Source organism: Suricata suricatta, chromosome 12 (genome assembly GCF_006229205.1).
Source record: "Suricata suricatta isolate VVHF042 chromosome 12, meerkat_22Aug2017_6uvM2_HiC, whole genome shotgun sequence".
NCBI classification, from domain to species: domain Eukaryota; kingdom Metazoa; phylum Chordata; class Mammalia; order Carnivora; family Herpestidae; genus Suricata; species Suricata suricatta.
Genome location: NC_043711.1, coordinates 81475328 through 81503290, shown reverse-complemented (window position 1 = coordinate 81503290; position 27963 = coordinate 81475328). Strand labels below are relative to the sequence as shown.

Below are 27963 nucleotides of genomic sequence, written 5' to 3'. Positions count from 1 at the left end.
GTCCGGAGGGGCCAAGGCAGGTCTGCAGGTCCGCTAGGACAGAAGGACTAAAGGACAGGAGCAGCCCCAGAGACCCTGTCCAGGGCTCACCCTGCAGCCAAGTCAAGGCTGAGCACTGTAGGCAGAGCGGCTGCTGCGGGTCTCAGCCCAAACCAGCAGCTCCCAGGGAAGGCGCCCACCCCTCACCTGTAGGGAAAGGCAATCCCAGGGGGTGGGGACAACTCCTTACCACTGTGACACATGTGCCTCATGCCAAGGGCACACCTGCCCTGGTCGCCACTTCAACCACACTGGGACGGGTGTCCCCTCCAACTTGTGACACAAATTTGTAAAAAGAAAGGGATTCCCTAAGGTGCCCAGGGGGCTCAGTGGGTTAAGCGTCCAACTCTTGATTTCTGCTCAGGTTATGATCTCAGGGTTTGTGAGTTCAAGCCCTGCTTTGGGCTCTGCCCTGACACCATGGAGCCTGCTTGGAATTCACTCTTTCTCTCTCTCTCTCTGCCCCTCTCCCACTTGCTGGTATGTTCTCTCTCTTTTTCTCTCTGAAAATAAATAAATAACTTAAAAGAAAAGAAGAAAAGAAGAATGGGGCACTTGGATGGCTCAATCGGTTAACTATCCAGCTTCGGCTCAGGTCATGATCTCATAGTTCGTGAGTTCGAGCTCTGCATCAGGCTCTGTGCTGACAGCCCAGAGCCTGGAGACTGCTTCAGATTCTGTGTCTCCCTCTCTCTCTCTGCCCTCCCTCCCTTGCTACACTCTGTCTCTCTCTCTCTCAAAAATAAACATTAAAAAATTGTTTTAAATCATTAAAAAAAAAAAAGAAGAAGAAGAAGAAGGGGATTCCAAAGGCCCAGGGAAGCAAAGAAAGCTAGCTAGCAGGTGCCATGCCCCTGCCCCTCTGTGCTGGGTGCTGTTTCATGCATCACCTGCACCCCTCACACAACGCTAGCAAGTGTCATCAGGCCCATGGAAAGCAGACATGTAGGAGTTCGCCCAAGGATGGCAAGGTGGGGCATCAGGGTTCAGACCCAGGGTGGGTGTGGCAGGAGAGGAAGTGGGGACAGGGCTGGATGGGGCTCAGCAGGGCCAGGGCAACCCAGGGAAGAGGTTCAGGAAGGTCAGGACCCAGAGTATTTTGCATCTGCTACTCCCTCTTACCCATCCATCCTGCCCTGCTGGCTCCTTCTGCTCAAACTCTCCCTTCAAAACTCAGAGGCCCCTATTGTACGGTGCCCCTGCTCTCGACTGCAGCACCCCCTCCTTGAACTTGCCCCTGACCTGGTTCCTTTGCCACGCCCTCTCCAGCATTCCATTACCAGCTGCACCCCAAACCCTCATTGCACACATCCCCCCATCGCCCCAGCCTTGACTCAGTTCAGGCCCCCTTCATTTCTGCGCCAGCCTCCTGACACGTCTCCTGGCCTCCAGTCCTGCTCTCCCTTCTACTGCCAGAAGGATGCCTCAAAAAACTGCAACTTCAAGAAGATTGTTTCAAATAAACGTATTTCATTTGTTGCCAAACCAGATACATCCCCCTCTGTGCATATATGCACAGAGAAATCTTCCGGAAGAAATGTCGCCAAAACGTCAGTAGGAATTATTTCAGGCTGATTCACTCACTTGTGCAAGAAAGATTTACTGGCTCCTATGCCCTTCCAGGATTACTGGGGACACAGATGTGATGCCCCTGCCTTCATGGAGCTTTCCTTCCAGAGAGGAGCAGCAGGAGCAAATAAATGAACAAGAGACAAGGAGACGGACATTCACAGATTACAGCAGGTCCCGCAGGGAAATAAACAGGTGGCCTTGAGAGGTTAGCTGAAGGAGACCAGTCTTCAGATGGCTGAAAGTCAGAGGGGATGCAGGGAAGGAGGCCATGGCAAGCAGATTGGGTGGCAAGCGGGGGAGACACTGTGGGTCAGTCATGGGCTCCCTCGGCTCCACCCAGGCCGTCCGCTTAGATTCACTGCGGCTGCAAGCACCTCAAGAGCTCAGCTTAGGCTGGATGCCAGGGAGCCAACCTCTCGGGCTCATGCTACCTCAGAAGCTGAGGCAGAGTCTGGGGTGACAATGCAAGACCCCACCAGTGGAGGCCACGCCCTAAAAGGTGCTTGCCTGGAACTGAAGACCAGGAAGCAGTCAATGGTGCCACCTGCTGGCTGGCATGTGTACTGCATGCAGACAACCCCAAGGGTATACGCACAGGTATGTGTATAAATACATTCTCCAACTTGTCCCCAAAATACATCTCAGGTCCCCTGTCTCCTCTCTATCACCCAATTTCAGGCCATCACCATAGGTAGCCTGCTTATTACAACGGTGTCCCCACTGGAGTCCCCATCTCCACGCCTGCCCACTCCATTTGCCACAGAGCAGCCAAAAGGATACCTGTATGCATCAGACCACACCCTTCCTGTGTTCACAACCTAGACACTTGTTCATATCTCTTTCCAAGTAACTGTAAAAAGATATGTTTGAGACAAATGGGGGAAGATTAACTTGGACTAGGTACTATTGTATTAAAACATACTTTTGGGCTCCCTGGGTGACTCAGTAAATTCAGCTCAGGTCATGATCTCACAGTACACAAGTTTGAGCCCAGTTCACATGTTCGAGCCCTGCATCGGGCTCTGTGCTGACAGCTAGCTCAGAGCCTGGAACCTGTCTTCAGATTCTGTGTCCCCCTCTCTCTCTGTCCCTTCCCTGCTCATGCTTGCTCTCTCTCAAAAATAAATAAAACATCTTAAAAAATATTTTAAAAATAAAGCATTACACTGTTTTCTCTACTTGCTATGTGTTTGAAATTTTTAGTAATGAAATGTTTAAAAAAATAAAAACAAACAACATACAACAAAATACAAGGGCTCCCCAGACAGAGAGGAGCAATTCAAAGGCCCTGGAGCAGGAGAACACCTGAACCACAAGAAGCCATGTAACTGGAGTGGGAAGGTAGAAGGGGTAGATTAGGGAGGCAGCGGGAACAGACCATGGAGGCCTTCATGGACAGGATGAGGTGATCCGTGATAGCCACCTGCCATTGAGACCCAATAAAACGAGAAGCTGAATGAAACACATATCGCAGACATGAGGTAATATTTCCATCAAAGCAGAGAGATGAGCCTCTGCTGCAACCCAGCTCCCAGCGAAACCCCACCACACTGCCCCACTCCAAGCACAGAAGCCAAGACTAAAACCTCCCACCACATCAGCCTTCTCCGAGGCCCCTCCCCCAACCAGCAGTTAGCTCCAGGGCTCGGGTGGGGATGTGCGCAGAGTGTTCGGGTTAACAGCACACCGGACATACAGTGAGGCCTTGGACACGTCCCCAGCTCAAACCACCACCCCCACCCCCACCCCTGAGTCTCAAATTTCCAATCTGTAGAATGAGGAGTTTAGACTAAATTAGCCCTACCATCCCAGGATCGAATTTCCCTCTGACAAGCAACTGGGACAGGAAAGGGCATATTGGGCCTAAGTGGCCCTCCACCTTCCCAGTGTGCCTCACCCAGCTGCCCCCACAACAAGGCCCTGAATCTCCTGCTGTCCCTCCTCCCCTACCCAGGGAGATGGGGCTACACTTCATGGTGCCACCTGCCCAGGAGGAAAATGCCACAGACCTAAAGGGTCCAAGGGGTGGAGACCTGCAGCTGGAGGAAAACAGTGGAGGCAAGAGGGGGAAAAGACCCTGAGGAAACAAAACCTACTGTGAAATGCACAGGGAGAGGGACACACGAAAACCAGAGAAGTGAGACATCGGAGAGTAGAGTGAGACATGGGGACCGGGCAAGGGTAGGATCGCAGGGTTATTTATGATGTTTTTATTGTTTTGTTTTTACAGGGACAACGTGTATACATAGACTTGTGTGACTAATTACTATTGTGAAAGAAGAAAGAAGAAGAAAGAAAAAAAAGAAAGAAAGAAAGAAAGAAAGAAAGAAAGAAAGAAAGAAAGAAAGAAAAAAGAAAGGAAGGAAGGAAGGAAGGAAGGAAGGAAGGAAGGAAGGAAGGAAGGAAGAAAGAAAGAAAGAAAGAAAGAAAGAAAGAAAGAAAGAAAGAAAGAAAGAAAGAAAGAAAGAAAGAAGAGAAGGAAGGAAGGAAGGAAGGAAGGAAGGAAGGAAGGAAGGAAGGAAGGAAGGAAGGAAGGAAAAAGAAAGAAAGAAAGAAAGAAAGAAAGAAAGAAAGAAAGAAAGAAAGAAAGAAAGAAAGAAAGAGAAAGAAAGAAAGAAAAGAAGGAATGAAGGAAAAGAAAGAAAAATAAAGAAAGAAGGAAAGAAGGAAAAGAGAGGGAGGGAGGGGAGAAAGAAAGGGAGGAGAGGAAAGGAAATGAAGGAAAGGAATTCACTCTGGGGTAGAGGAACTTAGAATAAAGGAACTAGATTAGAACCATCTCCACAGAATAACTGCTGCCAATCAGTGACCACACACCAGCAACAGCATCACTCACTAAGCCTTGAGACAAAGCCCAAGGGAAGGAAACGGGGCTATCACCCCCTTCTATACACAGGGACACACAGTGAGGAGCATGGACGCAAAGCAACTCATATTCATTCCTTCGTTGAGAAAATAGTTCCTGATACCGGCCTGCCGGAGTCCAGCTCCAGCAGGTCCAGGGTTCCCCGAAGGATGGACGGTGTCAGGGAGAGAGAGTGATAGAGCCTTGAGTTTCGTTCTGATCACCAGACGGGCACCCCTGCCCACCTGGCAGGCGTCTCTGCCCTGTCTGGCTCTCAAGCTTTATTTATGGCAAAAGGTATAAGGACCAGAAAGAACAGTAAATGATTTCTTATAGATAAGTTTTACAATTTCCCAGAACATGGGTTCTGCAGAGTTGCAATTCTAGTAGTAATGATTGTCATAAAAGACTTAGCTACAGGCACTCATGTTGTCATAGGTATTTTTTTTTTACAAAACCTCAGGTCTAGCCTTAAGGAAGCAACCTTTAACCACGAGACAAACAGTACTGTTTAGTAAAGGTCAGCTTTTTATGAGTGTCATTAGGTTGTTTATAACTCTAAGAGAAAGTCCCCAGAAAAACAGGATTCTCAGAAAACATAATGCCTGCTCTCACAGTCCCAAAGATGATTGATACATTTTATTGCAGTAGTGACTTTTACAAAGGCATTCAGGCCCAGAAGGTAGTCAGTTATCAGTTAATTGCTTAGGGGAAAATTATATGTTGCATTAGGGTGTATCTAGTTTACTCATCTTTTCCCCGACCAGGTGCAATCATGCCTCAGGGACAGGCCAGGGGGACAGGCCACTCCTGAAACTAATCAGCAAAGCAATTCTGAGGTTTGGTGCCCAAGCAGAAATGAAAGTTTCAAGAGGGTAGATTTTGGGAGCTGCCTGGGGGCAAGAGACTGTGCAAACTTGCCATACCCTCACCAGGAATTTTCACTGTACCGGTAAGTTCAGATAGCTCCCAATATCAGCTCACACTGTGTGCCGGCTTCTGTGCTGAGTGTTGTGTATAAACCAGTGGATAAAAAAAGGCTTATTACATTTTGCCACTGGTGGCGATGATTAAAACCAGACTCCGTAAAAGTTCTCGTAGCAGGAAAAAACAATGGTAACTGTGTGCTGGTGGCTGCTAACTAGACTTATTGTGCTGATCGTTTCCCACTATATACAAATACAAATCATTATGTGGTACACCCGAAACTAACATAATGCTATGTCAGTTACAGCTCAATTTAAAAAATAATAGACCGTAGAGCCCATCTGCTAACCACCGTGCCTCAGTGCTGGCCCACAGGACACGCGCTGCTCCCCCGGACCCAGCGAGATGCCACCTTCCTGGGGGCGGGCCTCCTCTCAGCAGGGACGGCCACATATGGCTGAGGTGAAGCTAGACCCTCTGAGGCACTGTCACACCCACCCATCCCAGCCTGGAGAGAGATGCTCCTTACTGGGGGCTCTCCAGATCTCTGGACGGCAATAATGTCAGCACCAGAGAGGACTTCTCAATGGCTGAACAGGAGGCCACCATGTTTAGCTGGGGAGTGAACTTGACCTGCTGGCACCAGTTGGAATGGAGAGCCTGGGAAGAGAGTGGCAGTGGTAGGGGCTGGAAGGGCCAGGAAGTCACCACGTCTCATGCCCTCTAGCCATCACGGCTCTGACCCAGGGACGCAGCCCCACAGTCCCAGCCCAGTCCTGTGCCATCACTGGCCAGTGAGACAGGCGAAAAGCACCCAAGTCCACTATCACGTGGACTCTTATTTATGAGTTAGAGGACAGGCAAGGTGGGGCCCATGGGACATCAGCATCCCTCCATTCCACATGGGAGAAAGGATGGACTGGAGGCAGCCGAGCCCTCAGCCCCTCCTATCCACAGGGGGCCAGGATGCTTCCCCTGGGAATGTTCTCCGGTGCTAGTTGAGCAACAAAACTCGGAGACCCACAATCCGGGGGGGCGGCCTTGACTGCACAGGCTCAGAATTCTCTAGCTTCTGGCTCTGCGGTTCAGCCTGTGCTTGGCCTCCAGATTGGAGATTTCCCTCTTCAGGACAACAACTGAGGGGCTTGTCCGGCACTGGGCTAGGATTTTCAGGCACCGCCTCACTGAGCATCTGTCATGGTGAGGGTGCTGAACAGACAGGGGACACTCAGCAACTGGGGTGGAAAACTGAGCCCAAGTTGAGATTCCCACAGAAAAGAAAGTGTTTGTGAGGGACTCTTCCTGACAGGGTCCCAGGGCCTGAGGGAGCCAACCTGCTGGGGCGGGGGGAGGGGGGGGAGCATGGAGGGGCCTGGGACCGCACAACCCAGACTGCCCCGAGCGTTAGATCATTCATTCCTCCGTTTATCTGTTCAGCAAAGGTGCTGGGAGCTCACGAAGGCCCAGCCCTTTTAGGCACTGGAGACAGGATGACACACTGGGTGGCTGTCCTTAGGAGCTGCCAATCCCCAGTCAGTAACGGGGTGAGAAAACGGTGGGTGGACAGTACGAAGTTGGGGGGCAATGAGCTGTGATACCGTGGTTTGTAAGAAGAGATTTATACTTGGGGGCGCCTGGGTGGCTCAGTCGGTTAAGCTCAGGTCCTGATCTCACTGCTGGTGAGCTCAAGCCCTGCTCTGGCTCTGCACTCTCTCCCTCTCACTCTGCACCGCATGGGACTCTCTCTCTCTCTCTCTCTCTCTCTCTCTCTCTCTGTCCTCACCCACTCGCATTCTCTCTCTCTCAAAAATATATTTTTTAAAAAAGTCTATATTTGGTTTTCGTGCACATTTCTGGCACAGTGTTCCTAAATCCCTTGGAACTTCCTAAGTGGTAAGAAAGTGTTTGTATACATAACAAAACCCTGTCAGCCCCACTTGAGTTTACACTGAGGTGACTTTTGGCAAGCCCTGGAGGATGGGCACTGGTTGCCAGAGAAACCAGCCGCCAGACGGAAGGGTTGGAACTTTCAGCCCCGCCCCCCGGGGAGAAGAGAGGAGCTGGAGGCTGAGTTGGTCCCTAACGGCCAATGCTGTAATAGATCATACCTATGTGAAGAAACTCCACAAAAACCCAGAAGGACAGGGCTTGGAGAGCTTCTGGGCTGGAGAACACATGCAGGCGTGGGGTGAGCCTTGTACCCAGAGACGGGAGGGAAGCCCCACACCCCCGTTCCCCATACCTTGCCCTACGCATCACTTCCATCTCGCTGTTCCTAAGTTGTATCCTTTTATAATAAACCAGTGATCTAGTAAGTAAAATGTTTCTCCGAGTTCTGTGAGCCACTCTAGCAATTTAATGGAACCCAGAGAGTGATGGGAAGCTCTTCTGATTTATAACCGGCGGGTCAGAAACGCAGGTGACAACCTGAACTTATAACTGGCCTCGGAGGCAGAAGGCGGTCTTGTGGGACTGACCCTTAACCCATAGGACCTGACGCCATCTCCAGGCAGACAGTGCCAGGTCACCCAGCGGAGGCCCGAGAACTGTGTGGTGGCTTGGGAAGAACACGCTGCGGGTGATGTCAGAACGAGACACGCACTGGCACGTGAAGGGCCCCGGGCAGAGGCGGGCCACAGGGCTGATCGGCTGGCTGGTTAGGGCCCTGAAGGGAGCAGAGAGAGGGGCAAACAGGGACTAGGGGAAGAACCCAGAAGCCTGAGGGACAGAACGTGACAAGGCCCTGAGGTGGGAAAAGGCTTGGCGTGTGCAGACAAGGGCAGGGCTGTCTGGGTCTGTGCGGCAGAGTGAACAAGAAACAGAAGGGTAGGAAGCAAGATGGGGAGCGGGCAGGGGCCGGGTCACCTGTGTCCTGCTGGTCACGGGAAGCACGTGAGATTCTGTTTGAACGTGATAAGAAGCTACTGGGGGGTTTTAAAAAAATTTTTAAGGTTTTTAATTAAAAATTTTTTTAATGTTTTATTATTTATTTTTGAGAGAGAGAGACAGAGTGCGAGTAGGGGAGGGACAGAGACAAAGGGAGACACAGAAGCTCAAGCAGCCTCCAGGCTCTGAGCTGTCAGCACAGAGCCCAACCCAGGGCTCGAACTCAGGAATGGTGAGATCATGACCTGAGCCGAACAAAGTCGGACACTCAACCAACTGAGTCAGTGGGGGATTTTGAGCAAAGAAGTGGCACGACTGTTTCTCACTCATAATTCCTCCGCCTGCTGAATGGAATAAAGCACTGGATGGAGAAAGGAAGTGTGGAAACAGCCAGAAGCCACTGCAGTCATCCGGAGAGAGGCGGTATCTGCCAGGATCAGGCCTGAGCAACAGAGACGAGCCTCCCCCCAGGGACATCTTCCTTCTCTGCACAGAATGCTGCAGGATCCAACAGCTGCCTCCGCCCTCCCAGTGACTGAGCCTCAAGGACTAAGACTGAACCCAGAAGGCAAATCCACTTCCTACATTTATTGTCCAGTGGTGCGTGGGTGCAGATAATTACCATGGTAACGGGCCAAGGAAAGATAGGACTTACCTTCAGCTGGTAACTTCTATACAAAGGGGACTTTTTCATTTAGGAGCTTCTGTGCAGAAACCTTGGTGCAGTGATCTGATAGGAGAGAAAACCGAGGTCCACGTCACCAGCTCCCCACCTTGCCAGGCCAGCAAAACACCCAGAGGACACCTTGAGTTGGTGCAACTCCTGTGTGTCTCAACACTGTTCCATCCAAATGCTCATTCCGGCCTTCCCGTGTCCTGGCGAGTCCAGTGGGGTGAACTTGACACAGAACGCAGACACGGGCAGGCAAACACTGCTGCCCAGAGCCCTGGGCTGGCCCGGCCCAGAGCTGGCCCCACATCTCCAGCCTCCTCCCTCTCCCCGCTTGCTGCAGTCTAAACAAAGTGATTCTTTTTTTTTTTCTTTTATTTTTTCTATATTATGTTTTATTAAAGTTTATTTATTTTGAGAGAGAGAGAGAGAGAGAGGGAGCAAAAGTGAGGGAGGGGCAGAGAGAGGGGTAGAGGGAGAATCCCAAGCAGGCTCCGTGCTGATAGCTGATAGCACGGAGCCTGATCCAGGGCTCGATCTCATGAACTGAACCATGAGATCATGACCTGAGCTGAAATCAAGAGTCGGACACTTAACCAACTGAGCCGCCCAGGCAGCCTCCAAGGTGATTCTCATTTAGGGACCTCTGAGTCTGCTGGAGTGGAGAACACCTGGAGACCCTACGCTCTGTTCCTTCTGAAAAGGATCATTTGGAAGTTTACCAGCATGCTTCCAACTTCATGCCCTGCCTTGTCCGGCAAACGCAAGCTCCAAGGAGAGGCACCCAGCAAGCGCTCCCGGAGCAATCACACTGAGCACATTCTGGCCCTCATGGCATTCAGGGGGGTCTCCTGGCCTCCAAAACCTCCCACGGCAGGCCAGTGGCCTGGGAACCTCCAAGGAGAGGCCCTGGGTGCAGGCAGAAAGGCTTGGCACAGACAGACGGAGCAGGCGGTGACGGGGACAGGCGTGGGTCTCCCTGCAGACCAGGGTGTAAGGAGGGGGGGTCTGAAAGACTGGGACAGTCTGGGCTCAAGTCTGAGAGAAACTCCCAGGTGAAATGGAGGAGAGGGGGACCTGGGGGATCTGCCAAGCATTTTGTGCTGCAAAGTCACCAGCCCCACCTTGCAGGGGCAGGAAGAAGCCTTAAAAGGAAGTCCCAAGGGATGAGTGTTGCGGAAGTGGAGCAGGCAGGGGAAGGGGGAAGCCTAGAAGCACGTCCACCTCTCCTATGCGGCTGGGAGAGCCCCGGGGGGTCAAGGGAGGGGGTCCCCCGTCCTTACTGTGCGCCTCCCACTGTCGGCCCTCCTTCCACCCTACAGAAAAGCCATGAATTGAGCATGCTCATCCCTGTTTTAAAGGGAACTGCGGTACAGGGGGTCAATGGTTAACACAGTGAGCCCGCCTTCACGTTCGTCCCCAGGCTTCAGGGAAGACCCTTGTCCCATGCTCCGGCTCCATCCGTACCCTCCCTGACCGCCTGTCCAACACACAGCTCAAGACCACCACCCTGCCACGCCCTTCCTCAGGCTGGCACAGCGTGACCGCAGCCGGGCCAACACCAGGGCCAGAGGCTGATGAGAAAGGATACAGCAGGGTGCCAGCCCACTGCTGTATCCAGGGCAGATCTATCTTCCACCAGCGGGGGTGGGGGTGGGGGTGTCACCTAGGCTTGGGAGCCCTTGCAGAACGTCCTGCTCAGGAACTCTGGAAGCTCCAGGGGCTGCTCTGGTGTCCTGGATGGAAGGGAAGTAGTGTCCCCATGGCTGGGCTCCTGGTGGCCCAGGCCTCCTCTAGTTGGATATGAAGCAACCTGGAGGCCCGACACCATGCACCGAAGGCTCCATCCTGGACAGATCCAGTTTAGACGTGTCCCCAACAGCCCCCCGCCCCCAGAGCCTCGGACCTAGCGCCCTGGGCAGAACAGCCCCAAATAGTGTCCTTCAGTGTTTAGCAAGTTTGGGGTACAGTCTGGCAAGGGGTTAAGGCGCAGACTCTGGGGCAGATGGCCTGCTTTGGGACACTTACCCTGTGGGGCCTGTGCAAGTGCTTCACCCCCTAAACCTCCGTTCCTCCCCTCTTCCTGGGCTGTACCAACAGTGGGTCCCTCCTGGCTGGGGCAGTGGGAGGGGCCACAGGAGGCCATGTGCCCTAAGCAGTCAGTGTGCAAGTGCACAGTAAATGTCACGGGGCTTATGCAGGCTTTCCCCCAGGTCCCACGGAGCCCACCTCCAGGGCATCCCTCCTGCCCCACCCCCACCCACCAAAGGTCCTGAGCTGCAAGTGCTCCCAAGAGACCCTGGGCCTCCACGGACCTCAGTTGCCTCCAGAGCCCTCTGGCCCCACGGGACGAGCCCTGATGCATCTATGAAACACTCTGCTGTCTCGTGTCTCAAGGGCAAAGCCTTCGTGCTGCTGGCAGCGTTCTCAGTAAGCCTTCCTTCTCTGGAGAGCCGCGCCTTCCTCATTTGCTGGAGGATTCTGGGCTGGCCTGGCAGCACTAAGCACACAGCTGGCTTCCCTGAGTGTTTTTTCACTCGCTGCACTTGGCCAGGAGGCGACAGCATAGCCACGGTGGTGATGGCAGCTTGTGTTTGTCAGGTACTTGCCGTGTGCCTTGTCCTACTCGGAGTCTCACACATGGATTATGTCGTCCAACCCTCCCAACAGCCTGACTTGTCAGATGAGGAAACTGAGGCACGGGGGGCTATGTACAAAGTGTCCAAGGTCACAGAGCTGGAAGGTGGTACAGTCAGGGTCTAAGTTGGGCTCTGGAGCCCACACAACCACTGTGATTTCCTGCCTGGCCCAGGGAAAGGACTCAAGTCAGCAACACTTGGGGACAGAGGGGACGTGACAGGGAAAGGAAAGGAAACGGACCGCCAACACAGAACTTTGGTGGATAGTGATGCCATTCACTGGGGTGGGGGAAGCAAGGCTGGCAGCCGGGGAGAGCTACAGTGACATCCTATCTGGACACACTGGGCGTGAGCTGTCCACTGGACATCCAAGGCAAATGGACATCCAGGTGCAGTCCTGCTTCCAGAAGAGAAATGCGAGGCTCACGGTGTTACAGCCACGCCAGAACCTGGCCCCAGGAACAGTGACTCCGCGTGCAGGCTGCTTAGATTATGAACCCCAAAATGAGCCCGCTCTGGGCCCAGGTCACCTCCACTGTCGGGGTACAAAGTCAAAGGCTCTCCGACCACCCCATGTGTGCTCCACGTGTGGGCCCCCCTCACCCTAAAGGAGCTAATCAGTGAGAAGGCCTCAGACCAGAGCTGCAAGATCCCATCCTTGGTGACCATCAGGAGGTGCCCAATCTTCTTGAACCACTGGATTAAAATCTGCACCTTCACAATCTCACATCCATGGTTCCTGTGGAAGGTGACAGGAGAGAGTAGGACCCAAAGAAAAACAGAACGAAGATCTTGCACAGAGGAGGAAGGACAAAGGAAGCCACACACACACACACACACACACACACACACACACACACACACACACCCCGCCAAGAACTCCAATTGTCTCCTCCGATGCGGGGCTCTGCTGGGCAGGCGCCTCCCATTATCAGCCGTGGCCGAAAGAAAAAAAGATCCAAGTCGGCCGCTGGTGAGAGACAGGGCATCACAAGCAGTGGGCTTCTCCTTTGAAAGAGCCAGCCGGCTTCCTTGAGACGGGATGGGATCAGAGAAGATAGAGAACAGAGGTCTTTTGCAAACCTTCTTTTATAAGAGAAAGAGTCTACCAGAAGTGAGTAGAGGGGGGATTGTGACTGAAACCTTCAACATAACAGAGTTTCTGGCAACTCGGGGTAGAGAAGGGAACACAAGCCAAACGTGAGATGGAAGCGGACAAGGCAACAATGTGTCCAACGGAGCCCCACACACCCGCCTCCTCATCCCCAAGGCCACGCGCTGAGCACAGCAAACAGCTCCCGCGGCAGGCCGGGACTCGCAGGAAGCCACCGTGCAGCCTTCCCAGCAAGCCACAGTCATGCCTTCCAGTGCCTTCTGTCCTGCCCCAGGTTGACTAAGCTGGCTTTCTAGCTACTAAAGGGCACTGCCATTTTGACTTGTGGACACGGTACAGCACACACTTGTGGTGGTCTGCACCTCCAGGCCCCGGCGGGGCAGGGAACGCCCCCTCACCTCACAGGGACCCGGGGATAAGCATTTCCCCGGAGTTATGTCCTGGCTGCGGGCAGAGCTTCAACTAGAACGTGGGCAAATGTTGCTGTGGACACCACGTGACCTGTGGCTGAAGGCTAACCCACACCGTGAAATCCTACCTGGAAACACCATCTGCAGGAGAGGGGATGGTGTGTCTGCACCCGGCTTCTCTCTCCCACCCGCAGCCCCAGCTCTGCCCTGTCCGCCCTCCATCACTCCCACTGCCACTTGTTGCATCAGGCCCATGAGACTCTGAGGGGTAGACGCCATGAGAGGTGAGGGGAGCCCTCGGGAGGCGTTATTCCACGAGGCTGGCACCTAGGAGATGGGGGCTCGGTGAGTTTGGCCCAGGCTCAGGAAAGGGGAGCCAACTTTTAAGATGACTTTTTTGTGAAGATAATTAAATATGATTTGGCTATTTTTTCTGTCCAGCTGGAAATGCTTTCTGGGTTTGTAGGTTGAGCACATAAGTAGGAGAAAATAGGGACAGGTTCCTTGATCAGTCTTTGGTTCTGGCCCTTTCAGCATCCTTGGGACTCAAAATGTTCCCAGGAGGGGTGCCTGGGTGGCTCAGTTGGTTGAGCGTCCGACTTCAGCTCAGGTCATGATCTCACCACTTGTGGGTTGGAGCCCCACATTGGGCTCTGTGCTGACCGCTAGCTCAAAGCCTAGAGCCTGCTTCAGATTCTGTGTCTCCCTCTCTCTGCCCCTCCCCTGCTCATGATCTGTCTCTGTCTCTCAAAAATAAATAAATGTTTAAAAAAAAAAAAGGAAGAAAGAAATGTCCTGAGAAAACAGAAAGACCCGTGAAGGCTTGGCTACCTCAAGCAAAGTTTTAGGTCAAAACGTATGGTTATAAAATCCTTCATCATTCATATTTAGCTATTCCTCAGTTAAATCTTGACCAAAATTTTTGTAGTTGTCCATCCATGGTTTTCATTACCATCTGTCTGAATTTCCAACTGCTCCAGGGCAGAGACTGCCTCCAATTCAGGCTCTCCCCCGAAGCCTGCTCCAGAAGTGGTCCCCTGAGGACCACAGCCCCTCCGAACCAGGCCACTGATGCAGGTCACCAAGTGTTGGATCACAGGACCCAGATCGCTGACCACCTACATGAGGCAGGAGGTGTGCAAACCCAAGGTGGGCTCTGGAAAGAGGCCTGGACCATTGGCCAGAGCCACTGGAGGGCTCCTCATTCTTGGGGAGGTCAGAGGGGAGAGGGCAGACAGGGCCACGGCACAGAAGAGGAGGTGCTGGTCCAGAGGACAGGGGGTACAGGAGTCAAGAGGAGGAGCAAGCAGTCAGGGTTGAGGAGTCAAGGCAAGACCAGAGCCACCTTCTCCAGGAGTGACCAGGCCTGGTGTGGCCTCCAGGAGCAGTCTCCTGTGATGGCTTTTACGCCCTGCCCTGTGAGCCATCTGTGCCCTGATGCACCCGGCAGCAGGAGTGGGAGGAAGTGGGAGGAGCCGTGTATGCTGCAGGAACACAGGGGGTCGGACACGGCAACCCCACCACTGTCCTCTGACCTCTCGGAACCTTTGTTCCCTCATCTGTAAAGTGGGGACACATCACCTACCTTCGTGCTCAGGCTTGCCTGCAGGGCTGAGGGGCTGAAATGAGCCCAGTGCCAGACCCTTGGTGGCCCCACAGAGAGTGGCTCAGGGCTTTATGGAGGGGCGCTCCAGCGAGTCCACCCGCCCCGCTCCGTTCACACACACCCCTTCAGTCCCGGGAGAAGCTCCTTACAGGGGGATGGTCTTCATGGGGAGGTGAAGTGCAGGGGGTACTGGCTTGTCCTCATCAGCTCCTTCCTCTGGAACTCACACATCATACAATCCATGTACTTCTGCTACTTCGGTTAGAAATGCAAGGCAGGACGGCGCTGGCCAAACGGTCAGCGCACCAGGCTTCGGGAACCCACACCCGGCTTCCAGCTCCCCTCCCGTCTTAACCAATCCCTTCCAAGGGGCTCCAGTCGCTGCTTCCTGAGGGTGGGTGGCCAAGGGGAGTAGCCAAGCCGACTGAGCTGTTCTGGAATCTGGGATGTGTGAAGGGCCTACCAGTAAGTACATAGCAGCACCTCCCTCCTTAACGAGATCCTGTAATGCTAAATACAGCTCTGCATCACCCCCACACCCCACATCTTGTTTCAATCTCTTTATTCATCCCCACTTTATGGACAATAAGACTGAGGCTCATAACAGTAGAGATGAGTTGTCTCAACTCACATAAGAAGTTAACAGCAGCAGAAGCGGCCAGGCCACTAGGGCAATTCTAGAATCTACTAATGAGCCTCATGAAGGCCAAAATAGACCACCTATTTGAAACTATACAAGAAAGAGGGAGTTATTAAGAAAGATCATTGTGTAGGTAGCAGAGAATTCTGGAAACACATTTATTGTACAATATTAAAAGAAAAAAAAAAAAGAAAAACAAACCAACCAACCAACCAGAATGTGTACCTAAGGGGAGGGGGAGGACCTACCGAGCAGATAACACACAACTCCTGAGGCAAACTCGTCAGGTCTGGAGACTTCTAGCTCAGCTGCTAACTAGCTCTGTACCCCGGACAAGCTTCTTAGCTTTTTCATGCGTGAGTTTCTCAATCTGTCAAATTAAGGTAACACCTATCTCGTAGGATTCCCATGAAGTTTAAGTAAAATAATATCCCGGAAAACCCTGGTTTGCGAGCGTAACTCATTCTGGAAACAGGCTTGTATATTAAAGCGAATTCCCCATAAGAAATAACAGAAACTTAGATGATTTGTTACACAACCCAAAAATATTTATATAAAAATGATCACAATACTGTAATACGAAATAATAATGAAAATACAAAATATAAAGACAAATAAACAAATTAACCTGTATTTATCTTTGAAAACTTCGTGGCTGGTGTGAGGGAGACAAGAGAGGTTATTGTGTAGGGCGACTTTCACTGTCACTAACGGATGGTGACTACAGTACAGTGTTAATACACTCTGTCATAGACTGTATTTCAGGTAACTGGCCATAAGGCAGCAGAGGGAAGGGTCTACATCTGCAGGCAGCCTGACCTAGAATGAAGCAAAATACTCCTAAGTTCACTCTTGTGTGGAAAAGGGAAGAGCAGGGGACTGTCCACAGGTGCTCTGAAGTGACAAAAAAAAAATACACCAGTGCCTGTAGTGGGCGCCTTCCAACATTCTGAAGAATTAAATGACTCCTACCAAACACCACGGCCTGAGACCAAGCATCTGAGCATGGCAGCTGGTCATCCACAATCCCATCGTGAGCAAGTGAGAGCGCCATTGGCCCGGTTGTGATCACGTGACATTCGGTGTCACGTAGTACTCACGGTGCAAGACATTGCTCTGCTCGTTTATCAAGTTAAAACTGATGAGAAATGTTTGCTTGTCTCGTGGAACCCTCGCAGAACAGGTTACTCGCAATCCAAGGTTTTACTGTACAAAGAGCGGATTTAGTCCAGTGCCTCGTATGAAGGCTAGTTATCACCGTCAGCTTGGCTGTGTCAACATATCAGACAATTTTTTTGTGCTTCGCTGTATCCTTCTGTATTCTCTATCCTTTTTTAAAAAAAATTTTATGTTTATTTATTTTTGAGAGAGAGAGAGAGAGAGAGAAAGAACACAAGTGGTGTCGTAACCCGCGCTCAGGGTCCCGTTCCTTCCTTCATAACTCGTAACTCACAGGCCGGGGCAGTGTTTCTTCCGCCCCAACCGGCAGGGCTGAGAATCCTCGCGGGTCCTTCTCCTGAGGGAGGGAGAGAAAAAGGGGGCAGGAGAGGGAGACGCAGAGAGTAAAGACAGAAGTCACAGTTTACCCATCAGGCCAAAGAGAGAACTTTATTCAGAAAACTGTCTTTTATATAGGTTTCAAGGTGGGAAAACAAAGCAGCTGACCAAGGCCAGTTACCAGGTAAACAGAGTCAAATGAATATCAAAAGAAACGCCCAGATTTGCCTCAGCAATGCTGGGAAGGGGGGAGTTAGCGCTGAATAATCCAAAATACTGTTTTGATCTTTTGTGCACCTTGGCCACTCACGTCTGGCCCAGCATGACAGACGCCAAAGTTATTTTGACCAGGAAATGGCAGTCTCCAGCCTCTAGATGCAAATCTTGTTTGCTGGTTCACTCTCTGGAGAGTGATAATCCTTGCCTGAGGCAGACAGAAAACTTGGCGGCCCGCGACATGGGGGAAGGGACAGAGAGAGGAGGAGACAGAATCCAAAGCAGGCTCCAGGTTCTGAGCCACACACAGAGCCCGATGCAGAGCTTGAACCCACAAACGATGAGATCGTGACCTAAGCCGAAGTCGGACACTTAACCAACTGAGCCACCCAGGCGCCCCTGTATTCTGTATTCTTTTTTTTTAATAGTTTTTTTGTCAAATTGGTTTCCATACAACACCCAGTGCTCTTCCCTACAAGTGCCCTCCTCCATCACCACCACCTCTTTTCCCCCCTCCCCCTTCAACCCTCAGTTTGTTTTCAGTATTCAGTAGTCTCTCAGGTTTTGAGTCCCTCTCTCTCCCCAACTCTCTTTCCCTCTTCCCCTCCCCATGGTCTTCCATTAGGTTTCTCCTGCTCTCCTGTTAGACCTATGAGTGCAAACATATGGTATCTGTCCTTCTCTGCCTGACTTATTTCGCTTAGCATGACACCCTCGAGGTCCATCCACTTTCCTACAAATGGCCAGATTTCATTCTTTCTCATTGCCATGTAGTACTCCATTGTGTATATAAACCACATCTTCTTGATCCATTCATCAGGTGATGGACATTTAGGCTCCCTGTATTCTGTATTCTTTTTTTTTTTTTATTCTGTATTCTTAAATACTATGTCTGCTCATCATAGAATGTGTAGGATCAGGAAAAAAAATCTGCTCTAAAACCCTGACAGTTTGGAATAGCCACAGGTTTGTCTGTTGACCTGGTGACCATAAAGGGCCACGAGATGGCTGTGGCACCTGCTGGAGCTGAGCAGGAGGCCGGTGTGCAGGAGGGCAACCCGGCAGGCGGGCAGTGCCCTTGCCGCCCACCGCTGTGTGCTGGGGGCCCTCATGCAAAGGTCGTGGACACTGAACTGCAATGAGCCCCCTTACGGAAGTCTCAGGAGGGTTCCCTCCAGCAAGTGCCCCAGAACCCACAGGAGGCTGACGCCTTGACCACCTCCCCACCTCCCACCCCCCGCCCCCTCCGCCAGGTGAAAGTGCCATTACAGTCTGTGTCCGCCTTCAGAAACAGCATCTGGAGCATCTCATCTGGCACACTGCTCAGAACCTTCTTCACGGCCTCAATGAAAACCTTCATGTCCAGGGCTTCGAAACAGAAGAAAGAGTGTCACCCACCACACAGCTAGCCTCAGGGCTGGTCAGCGGCCACGCTGCTCTTGGGTGTCCCGGCGCTGAGAACCGGTCGGGGGGCTGCTCTCCTGCATCCACCTGCTCAGCACCCAATCAGCCCACAGACACGGGCCACACACCTCCCAGGCCCCACAGCACCGCTGGGTGAGAAAGGATCTGATCCCGTTCCTGAACAGGCAGGCAGGCCAGGCACTGAGACAAAGGAAAGAGAAGAAAACTCAAAACAATGAGAAGAAAAACGAATAATGGCAACAAAGAGACAGAAATTAATTCAGATTCACAGAAGAAGAGGTGAAGTCTTTTAAAGGCAGTTAAGATGCAAACTTTGGCTGGAGGGCAAGACGGGGAAGGGAAGGGAGCGGAGAGGGAGGAGATACTCTCCGCAGGCTAGATTTTGCCACTATGAGGGAATCTGTCTGCCTGTGGGCCAATATCACCGACTAGACTTTTTCTTTTTATAATCACAGTCTATAAAAAGTGCTTCTACAGTCCCCGACAATATCTGGAATCCACGCCCTGAAGGCCGCGCGTTTTCCGGCTCCTCTCAGACCTCCCCTCCCACTGCTGTCTCCTGCATTCTCGACTCCAACCACAATGTCCCCACGCCACTTCTCACAGCACTGAGGGCACTCCCACTGCGAGCCTTTAACACCCCCTCTCTGGTCCCCTCTGCAGGGAAGCCTTCCTGGGGACTATCTAGGGAGGCCCCCGCCCCACCTCCAGCCTGCTCCCCTGCCCCCACGACCTTCCTTGCTACCGCCCTCGCTCTTCGAGGGCAGGGGAGCATGTGCCCTCCATGACTGGGTCCGTGGCACACAGCACACTTGTCCCCGCGTGTTGCTGTGGACACTGGGATGTGGACACGAGGACACTGCGCGCTTCTCTACGTGTATTCGCACTGACCATGTAAGGAAAGGGACGGGTGAGGAAACTGTGGCACATAGCGGTGAGCTGCTGTGCCCAAGGGCACCAGGTGGCGGCTGAGGCTGACCTCACCCCCCTCCCCACCCTGGCAATCTGGTTCCTCTGTGTATGGGTTGAGCAGTCCATGACACAGAGCCTTCCATTTGGGAGGGAGCCAGGGGCCACAGGGCCTTTGTGCAGCGTTGAATGAACAAATTCCCCTTGAGAGCACCACAGGGGCCGGCCCCTCTCTCAGGTGTCTAAGAAGCCATATATATTGGTCCCACCATGTTATTTTAATACACTTTTTCTTGGGGCGCCTGGGTGGCTCAGTTGGTTAAATCTCCGTGGTTCGAGCCCCACGCCGGGCTCCCTGCTAACAGCTCAGAGCCTGGAGCCCACTTCAGATTCTGTGTCTCCCTGTCTCTGCCCCTGCCCCACTTGTGCTGTCTCTCTTTGTCTCAAAAATAAATAAAACATTAAAAAAATAAATAAGTAAAAATAATACATTTCTTCTTACAGCCATTTTCTGAGAATAGCAATAGACACAAAGTATTTTGGAAAGGAAATATGCACTGTGGGGTCCAGGTAGGGCCCCTTTTCCCGTCTAAAAAGTAGCCCTCACCCACCTCAAGCCAAATGGTTAATTAATCGATCAAAACTTGCATGTGAAAATATCACTGCCCTGGGGAGGGGAGGGGACCACCAGAATCAGGCAGCACACTCTGTGGCAGGCAGGGAATGTTCTATAGCTTGATCTGAATGGTAGTTTCATGAATGTATGCACGGGAAAGATTCCCTGAGCTGGACCCTAAGACCCATGCATCTGTGGCAGGAAAATTACTCTTCAGTGTAAAGATGCACGTATTTAACTTCGGAATTGCACACAGTGTGAGCGCTCTAAGCGCCTTTCCCCGTGCCTCCAAGCTTAGCCACCCCTTCCAGCTCAGAAGAGCGGATGTTCTGATAGCCAGCTCTCCCTAACCTCGGTGGTCCTGGGCCCTTTCCTCAGGGAGGGCCCACCCTCACCCCCATCTTCCACTTGCACCCCACTGAAAAGCTCCCTCCAGCACCCAGCACCGGACACCCCCTCCCCCCGCCACCCCCCCTCCACTCACTTTCCTGAGCCACCAATGACCTTGGACCGCACCTGGTGGTGCCCTTCCTTGCCTTGGGGCCTCCTGCCTTCAAGCAGTGACCCCGCTGGTCACTCTCGTCTCCTGCAGGCTCTGTTGCCCGTCCTGCCCTGTCATTTGGCATCTGCCTCCGCTCTTCTCCTCACGGCCCCATTGCTTCTCTGACACTCTGCAGTGACCTCCTCACCTATTCACCCATCTCTGCATCTCAGGAGACAATGTCTCTCCCGTGTCTCTCCCTCTGGCCCCTTCAACTCAGCATATTTACAATCCAGCTTATTATCTTCATCCCAGCACGTGCTGGCCTTTCCTGTGTTTGTCATCTCGGCTAATGGCGTCACCTCCAGCTAGCCCCCCAGGCTGCGGACTTGAGGGGAGCACCCAGTGTCCTCCTCTGGGCTCCTCACAAGGATCCAGTGCTCCTGGAGGGTAGGTACTGTCGTTCCCCCATCCTGCAGGTGAGGACACTGAGGCACGGAGACATTCTGGGCTCACTCAAGAACAGGTAACAGTGCCGTGAGGATGTGAAACCAGAAGGCTTCCCTCCTCTCCATCAGAATGTCTACCGCCCTCCATAGGGCGGCCATGCGAGCAGCCAATCCCCTGCCTCCCACGCCCCTCCGACCCACTGCCGAGACCCCTGCCCTTCTCCAGCAGCTCCAGGCGTGCGACGTTCCCACCAGCCTGCTGCTGGGGCTCAGGTCCCCTCCCGTGCATCCTCCATGGCTGCCTCCCTCCCAGCCTTGCCCCCAGGACACCCCTCACCGTCCCCCTCCCCATATAGCAACACCCCTACACCTCACCTCCACCATTCCCTCCCCCATCTCCTGGGAAACCCCCACTTGACCTTTCTATCTTTGTAATGCCAAAAGGTAGGATTATGGACTGTTTACCTCTATTTTTTTTGACACTTATAAGCATTTTAAAAAATTAATGCTATATTTAAAATATTTAAGGGGCGCCTGGGTGGCTCAGTCGGTTAAGCATCTGACCTGGGCTCAGATCATGATCTCACCGTTCATGGTTTCGAGCCCCGTGTGGGGCTCTGTGCTGACAGCTCAGAGCCTGGGGCCTGTCTGAATTCTGTGTCTCCCTCTCTCTCTGACCCTCCCCTGCTCACTCTATCTCTCTCAAAAATAAAAATAAAAATACAAGTAAATAAATAAATAAATAATTTAGGAAGAAAGTGTTTCCTAGCCTCCCCTCTGCTGTGCAGGAGGGAGTATGTCTGTGCCCCACAGGGCTTGCATTCCTGGAAGACGGTCACCAGGCATGAGCACTGCATGGTCATGACCACTGGCTCTCCTGGGAGGGCGACTTCCTTCAGGTACTTTGGTGTGTGAAGTACTACACGCAGTGTGGGCCGCCCACAGAAGCAGTTTCCACGTCAGGGCGCCCAGGCCCCTGCATTCAGGCCTGTCTGTCCCCTCCTGTATAAAGTCACAGGAAAGCCACGGCTTCGTGACAACTGAATCAAATCCGACAGAGGCTTGGTGACCCAGGAAGCTCTGTACTAACACTAATTCTTTTTTCAAAGTATTCTTTTAGGGGCGGCTGGGTGGCCTCAGGTCATGATCTCACCGTGTAGGAGTTTGAGCCTTGGGTTGGGCTCACTGCTGTCACTGTGGAGCCTGCTTCAGATCCTCTGTCTCCCTCTCTCTCTCTGCCCCTGCCCCACTTGAGTGTACCCATGCATGTGCTCTCTCTCTCAAAAATAAATATTTTTTTAAATAAAAAAAGGCATTTTAAAAATTTATTTTTTAAGGTAATCTCTATACCCAACATGGAGCTTGAACTCACAACCTGAGATTAAGAGTTGCACGCTCTACTGACTGAGCCAGCAAGGCACCCTTGACACCAATTCTCACTGTGCCCAGCAGTGCTTGGTGAAATGTCCGTTGGCGAAAGTGGAGTGTGCCATTCATGTCCCTCAGGAGCACCTGTATGGAAGGTCAGTGCCCCACTGGCTCACGAGCTTGGGGCTGCAGGGCTGCTCGCCCTCAACCCCCACCCCCAGCAGTCCGCAGGCTCCCCCAGGCAGGCCCCAGAGGCGGGGCACATGGACACTTTGAAGACCTCCTGGGATATGCCTGGGCACTCCCCCTTAAGAACCATGGACCTTCAGGGCACCTGGCTGGCTCAGCCATGGAGCATGCAACTCTTGATCTCGGAGTTGTGAGTTCAAGCCCCACACTGGGTATGGAGATTCTTAAAAATCAAATCTTAAAACCCACAGACCCTTCTCAAAGACCTCCAATCAACAAATTAAAAAAACTAAGGCCCCGCAAGGGAACTTGCTGAAACGAGAGGAGAACCCCAGTATCTCCCATTTTCCCTCCGAGGCAGTCACTTATACTCAGTGTTCCTAAAAATGATCTTATTTTCCTTTACCCTGTATCAACAAAAGGTGAATTTCCTTTCCTCCATTTAAAACGTGGTCAGGTTGGGCGCCTGGGTGGCTCAGTTGGTTAAGTGTCCAGCTTCAGCTCAGGTCATGATTTTGCAGTTCGTGAGTTCAAGCCCTGTGTCGGGCTCTGTGCTGACCACTAGCTCAGAGCCTGGAGCCTGGTTCAGATTCTGTGTTTCCCTCTCTCTCTGACCCTCCCCTGCTCATGCTTTGTCTCTCTGTCTCTCAAAAATAAACAAACATTTAAAAAAAATTTTTTTTAATTTGACGATTTAAAACATAGCCAGGGTGGTTTTTATTTTAATATACAGAAATTCTTTTCACATTGATATGAAAAGATCTCATGACATATTAGGTAAAAAGCAACAGGGGAAACGTGATAAAAATTATTTTTTTAAAGAGGAGAGGGAGCGCCTGGGTGGCTCAGTTGGTTAAGCGTCCGGCTTTGGCTCAGGTCATGATCTCAGGGTTCGTGGGTTCAAGCCCCACGTCGGGCTCTGTGCTGACAGCTCAGAGCCTGGAGCCTGTCTTCGGATTCTGTGTCTCCCTCTCTCTCTGCTCCTCCCTGCCTCAAGCTCTGTCTCCCTCTGTCTCAAAAATAAACAAAATGTAAAAAAATTAAAAAAAAAAAAAGAGGAGAGGACAATTGAGATCCTTTCTCAATCCATACGGATATCGAATCAGCATGGCAGGCACTTCAAATGTATTACAAAATTACATCAATTATAGCCCAATAAAGCTGAAATAAAAAAAGCACGATGTGGAACAGCACGGACGGTAGGCTGCTACTGCAGGAAGAAGCAGGGCAGTGACCACCTGAACGTCTGTGCCTCTGGCGGGTCACAGGAAACCGAGAGCAGTAACCAACTACGGGAACAGAACTGGGCAGCTGAGGGCCGGGCCCAGGGGCACATTGTTCGCTGTAGACCAAAACAGTATCATGGGAAAAGCACCTTTCGACGTGTGAGCTGCATGAATATACTGCCTACTCAAAACAAAACACAACTAAAATTGTGGCCAAAGTTGGCCCACACAGGTGGTGGCAACTCCCAGCTGCCAAACACCAACCCCAAATAGCTCCAACTAGGAACCACCTCATCATCAGGTCCGACGCACACCTTCCCTCCCTGCCTCTCACTTGTCCATTTGTCCACGGGGCATTTGCTATCCGCCCACAAAGCAGTGTGGCTGTAAAACTCAACTTGATGGGGGCAAGGAGCTATGTCCCCAGAGTTGGTACTCAGAGCCTAGCAGATATAAACCAAGATGCCTTTAAGTATTCCTTTATTTACCTTGATGTGTCTCAGCCCCAGGAGAAAAATTAAGCTCTAGAGAGAGAAAAAGTTTGATGCAAAAAATGATGTTCTTAACAATGTTATTTAAATTCAATGAAACCTAAATGTCCAACTATAGGGGAATGGCTTAGTCCACCAGTAGTAATGGCGTCCATTAGTAATGATGGTCTGGAAGACTACGCAGCAGTAGGTAAAAGCCCTTCAGGTATTATACATTAAGAGAAAAAGATGGGTCTGAAGTTACATACGTAGTATAATTACAGACACGCAAAAACACACAGAGCCACCCGTGGCAGAGATACTTGAGGCGGCCCCAGGATGCCTGCCTCCCAGGAGTTCATGCCCTTCCGTGATCCTCTCCTCTTGAGTGAGGCAGAATCTGTGACTCGCTTCTAACCGACAGAATATGGCAGAGGTGACAGATGCATGGGGCTATGCGCACATAACTGCCTAATTACAAGACTGTAGCACACATCTTGCTGGAGTTGCGGGCTCCCTGGCTCCTGTGGGCCTTGAAACCCGCCATGTCGGTGAGTCCCACATGGCCAGGAATAGGGGGCTGCTGTAGGAGCTGAAAGCAGTTGCTGGCCAACAGCCAGGAAGAAACAGATGCCCTCAGTTCTGCAGCTGCGAAGAACTTAATCCTGCCAACAACCTGAGTGAACTTGGAAGTGGATCCTTTCCCCGTCAAGCCCCAGATGATACCACGGCCCCAGCCTAGTGAGCAGAGGAGTCCGCTAAGCCATGCGCCCAGGCTCCTGACCCACTGAAACTGAGACAATAAATGCGTGAGTTAAGCCACTAAGTTTGTGGGAATACTGTCACACAGCACTAAATAATAAACCATACTTGTGAAACTGTTTGGAAGAAAATACACCAAAATGCTGACAGTTGGTTACATTTGGGTACTTGGACTAGGGGTATTTTTTTTTTCTAGATACAAAATAGCCTCCAATATGCTTACAATATTTATATGATGACAAGGTTTTAAAGGAGACACTGAATGTAAAACCTGCTTGTCAGATCTGAACCCTCCACACACACAGGTACGGGTCCCACTCTGTGCAAAAACCAGAGACCGAACCCACAAGGCAGCTTTACCTCCGGTTGAGTCAACATCATCCTCAAACGTGTTCTCCATCTTGGCCATGGGCAGCTGGGTAAACAGGTGAGACTCGTGTTGGCTAAGGGTGATGGATGATGCTGGCGAGCTAAGAACCTCCTCGCTCTTCTGGAATCCACCGGGGGTGGGAACCTGGAACAAATATGACTACAGGAACCAGGGACTGAGAAGCAGCACATCGTATTGAAACAGAGACTCTGGAGAAGGACAGGGTACGTAGGGTTACTGAGAGGCCATCAGATAAATCGTAACCACTTTAGACCTAAGAAGACCAAGAAAGATCTCGATGGGCTCTCCTGACTTCGGGGAGTTCCCTATTGTTCCCATTCTGCAGTCTCATGACTGAGGCTCAGCGAGGTTGGTGAACGCAGCCAAGGTCTCTCACCTCACACGTACCAGGACTCCAATTTCTAATGCTTCCGTTCGGTAACTATACTGTTTCAATCTTCAGAGCTTAGAATTCAAGACCCTAACCCTAAGGAATTCAGTTCCCTCTTCCCCAGTCCTGAGCATCCCAGACACCTGCCTCGGTCAGGGTCAGATCAGATCGTCTGCGCACACACCAGGGCTCCCGCAGACACCCTGATGGGGCCTTCGGCTTCCTCCTCCCACTTGCTTTTCCATGTCCCCCACATAGATCCCACCCCTCCCGTCCTCAACAACCAATGCCTCCTCCCTGCAGGACATTTGGACACTTTACCACAATGTTTTAGGTCATAAAGGGTTCAGGTCATCAAATGCTGCGTCCCCCAAAACTCTCCAAGAGTGGACCATTAACCATTGAGTGTTCATTGTTCACTGAAAGGCAGTGCCCTCAGAATTGGGCACTCAAGAAGACTGGCTCAAAAAAAGCCAAAAGACAAAATGTGTGTTAAATGGTGCACTCTCCCTACACCAATCCCACCAAACAAGCAAACATTCTCATCCTCCTGCGAAATTTCATTCATGCCCTCAATGTCCACACCCATTTGTTGAGTGCCAGGCACTGGACACACGAGTGAACAGAGTGAAGACCTGCTTTCACGGAGCCCAGCAGATGAGCTCATCAAGACTCCTACAGTCACACAGGCCTATGTTAGACACCTCAGCACGATCTTCGGCCCGTCCCTTCTAGGCAGTCTTACTGTCCCCCCTGTTGATTCTTACTGTGATCCTTCTCCTATACCTAAGCCCCCCTCCCCCACGTCTCTGGCTTACCCCAGACGCTGGCCTTGTGCTGGGACAAGTACAATGATGTCCCCGAACTGGGACAAGAGTTTGGCCTTCCTTTCCAATCCACCCGCCAGCACTGGCATTGACTGTCTTTCTGGAAGGCCTATCTGATTATGCCTTACCCCTGGCTCTGACGCTTTCCAGGCCACCACCACCACCACCCACTCCTGAGTATGCCATTCAAAGCCCTTTGCATTGTAGCCCTGACGTGTGTCTTTTTAGTTTCCATGCACACACCATCGGCCCAGGCACACCAACTAGTCCCCACCATCCCCAAACACAACAAGCAATCCACTTTTACTCACCTATTCCCTCGATGCAATGCAGACCGTCTCCCCTGGATATGAACTCCCACTCATTCTTCAAAGCCTGATTCAAATGACACCTCTTCCAAGGAGCTTTCCCATAACTCTCGGGGGAAAATTCATCATTGCCACCTCCATGCTCCCAAACAGTTCCTATCTGCCATGCATGCATGATGCTTGGCAGGTCTCTCTGTACATGTGGACAGCAAGGTGTGATGGGAAACACACAGCTGCAGCCTCCCTGAGCTCTGGGTTCAAACTCTGCTAATTTATCTGTGGCAGATCACACCACTTCTCTGAGCCACACCCTTCTCATCTGCAGAACTGAGATCGGCGGGGCCCACTGTGCAGGGCTGTGGTGAGACCTAAATGGCCCCTAAACATGTTGGAAGGCTCAGCAAATGGTAGTTACACGAGAAATGTGCAATAACAACTCCTGCTATTACTCCTGTCTCTCAGTGAGCTCTTTGAAGGTAAGGACCTATTTATCTTAATCTTAATTTGTACTACTTTTCTCTGTATTCCCCAGCCCCAAGCACACAACAGACGCTAAGTACTTATCCGACTTGAAGTAATTTGTACAGCCTATCCCACTGTTGCCACAACTTGGCTGGACAAAAGTAAGGATAGTCCATATGGAGACTGGATCAGTAGTCTCAGGTCTGTTGCATTTGGCCAACGTGGTCCTTTTAAAAGGGAAGACAAGGCTGCAGCAGTGCCCAGGTAAGTTACCTACATGGCCTTGTGAATATCGGAGTTTGCTACCCTGATGCAGAGACCTCTCTTACCTTTTGAGACTAAGAGTTCTCTCTTAAGTCCTCGGGAGACACTGGCTTTGACCTAGAATAAGGAATCATGGTCACTTAAACTTTGTAAGACCATGTGGGAGGCTGGCCTAGCCAGGTCACAGGAGGGTGGAAAAGAAGTCAGGGCTGGGGGGGGGAGCGGTGCTGCCCTGTAACCAGGGACACCCCCAGCACACATCTGACCAGCATCCCTTTTCCCACAGGTGCTTCTCCAGCAGGAAGCTTTTCCCAAACTTATGCCTGCAAGCCTTCTTTCCCCTCATGGGAAGGAGCTGTCTTATTGAAGCCCAGGGGCTTCCCAA

At 51.7% G+C, this 27963-nt stretch overlaps 1 protein-coding gene across 1 annotated transcript in view; it reads right to left on the bottom strand.

Annotated features, from left to right (window-relative positions):
- EFCAB8 (EF-hand calcium binding domain 8) overlaps nucleotides 1-26306 on the bottom strand; it is a 42985-nt gene extending 16679 nt beyond the window's left edge. The window contains 11 exon segments of the mRNA XM_029917936.1: nucleotides 5913-6043; nucleotides 8925-8957; nucleotides 8959-8999; nucleotides 12109-12317; nucleotides 14858-14882; nucleotides 14885-14960; nucleotides 16802-16864; nucleotides 18296-18429; nucleotides 25317-25470; nucleotides 25865-25992; nucleotides 26243-26306. Coding sequence (XP_029773796.1) covers nucleotides 5913-6043; nucleotides 8925-8957; nucleotides 8959-8999; nucleotides 12109-12317; nucleotides 14858-14882; nucleotides 14885-14960; nucleotides 16802-16864; nucleotides 18296-18429; nucleotides 25317-25470; nucleotides 25865-25992; nucleotides 26243-26306 — 1058 coding nt within the window.
- Between the last annotated feature and the right edge of the window lie 1657 nt (nucleotides 26307-27963).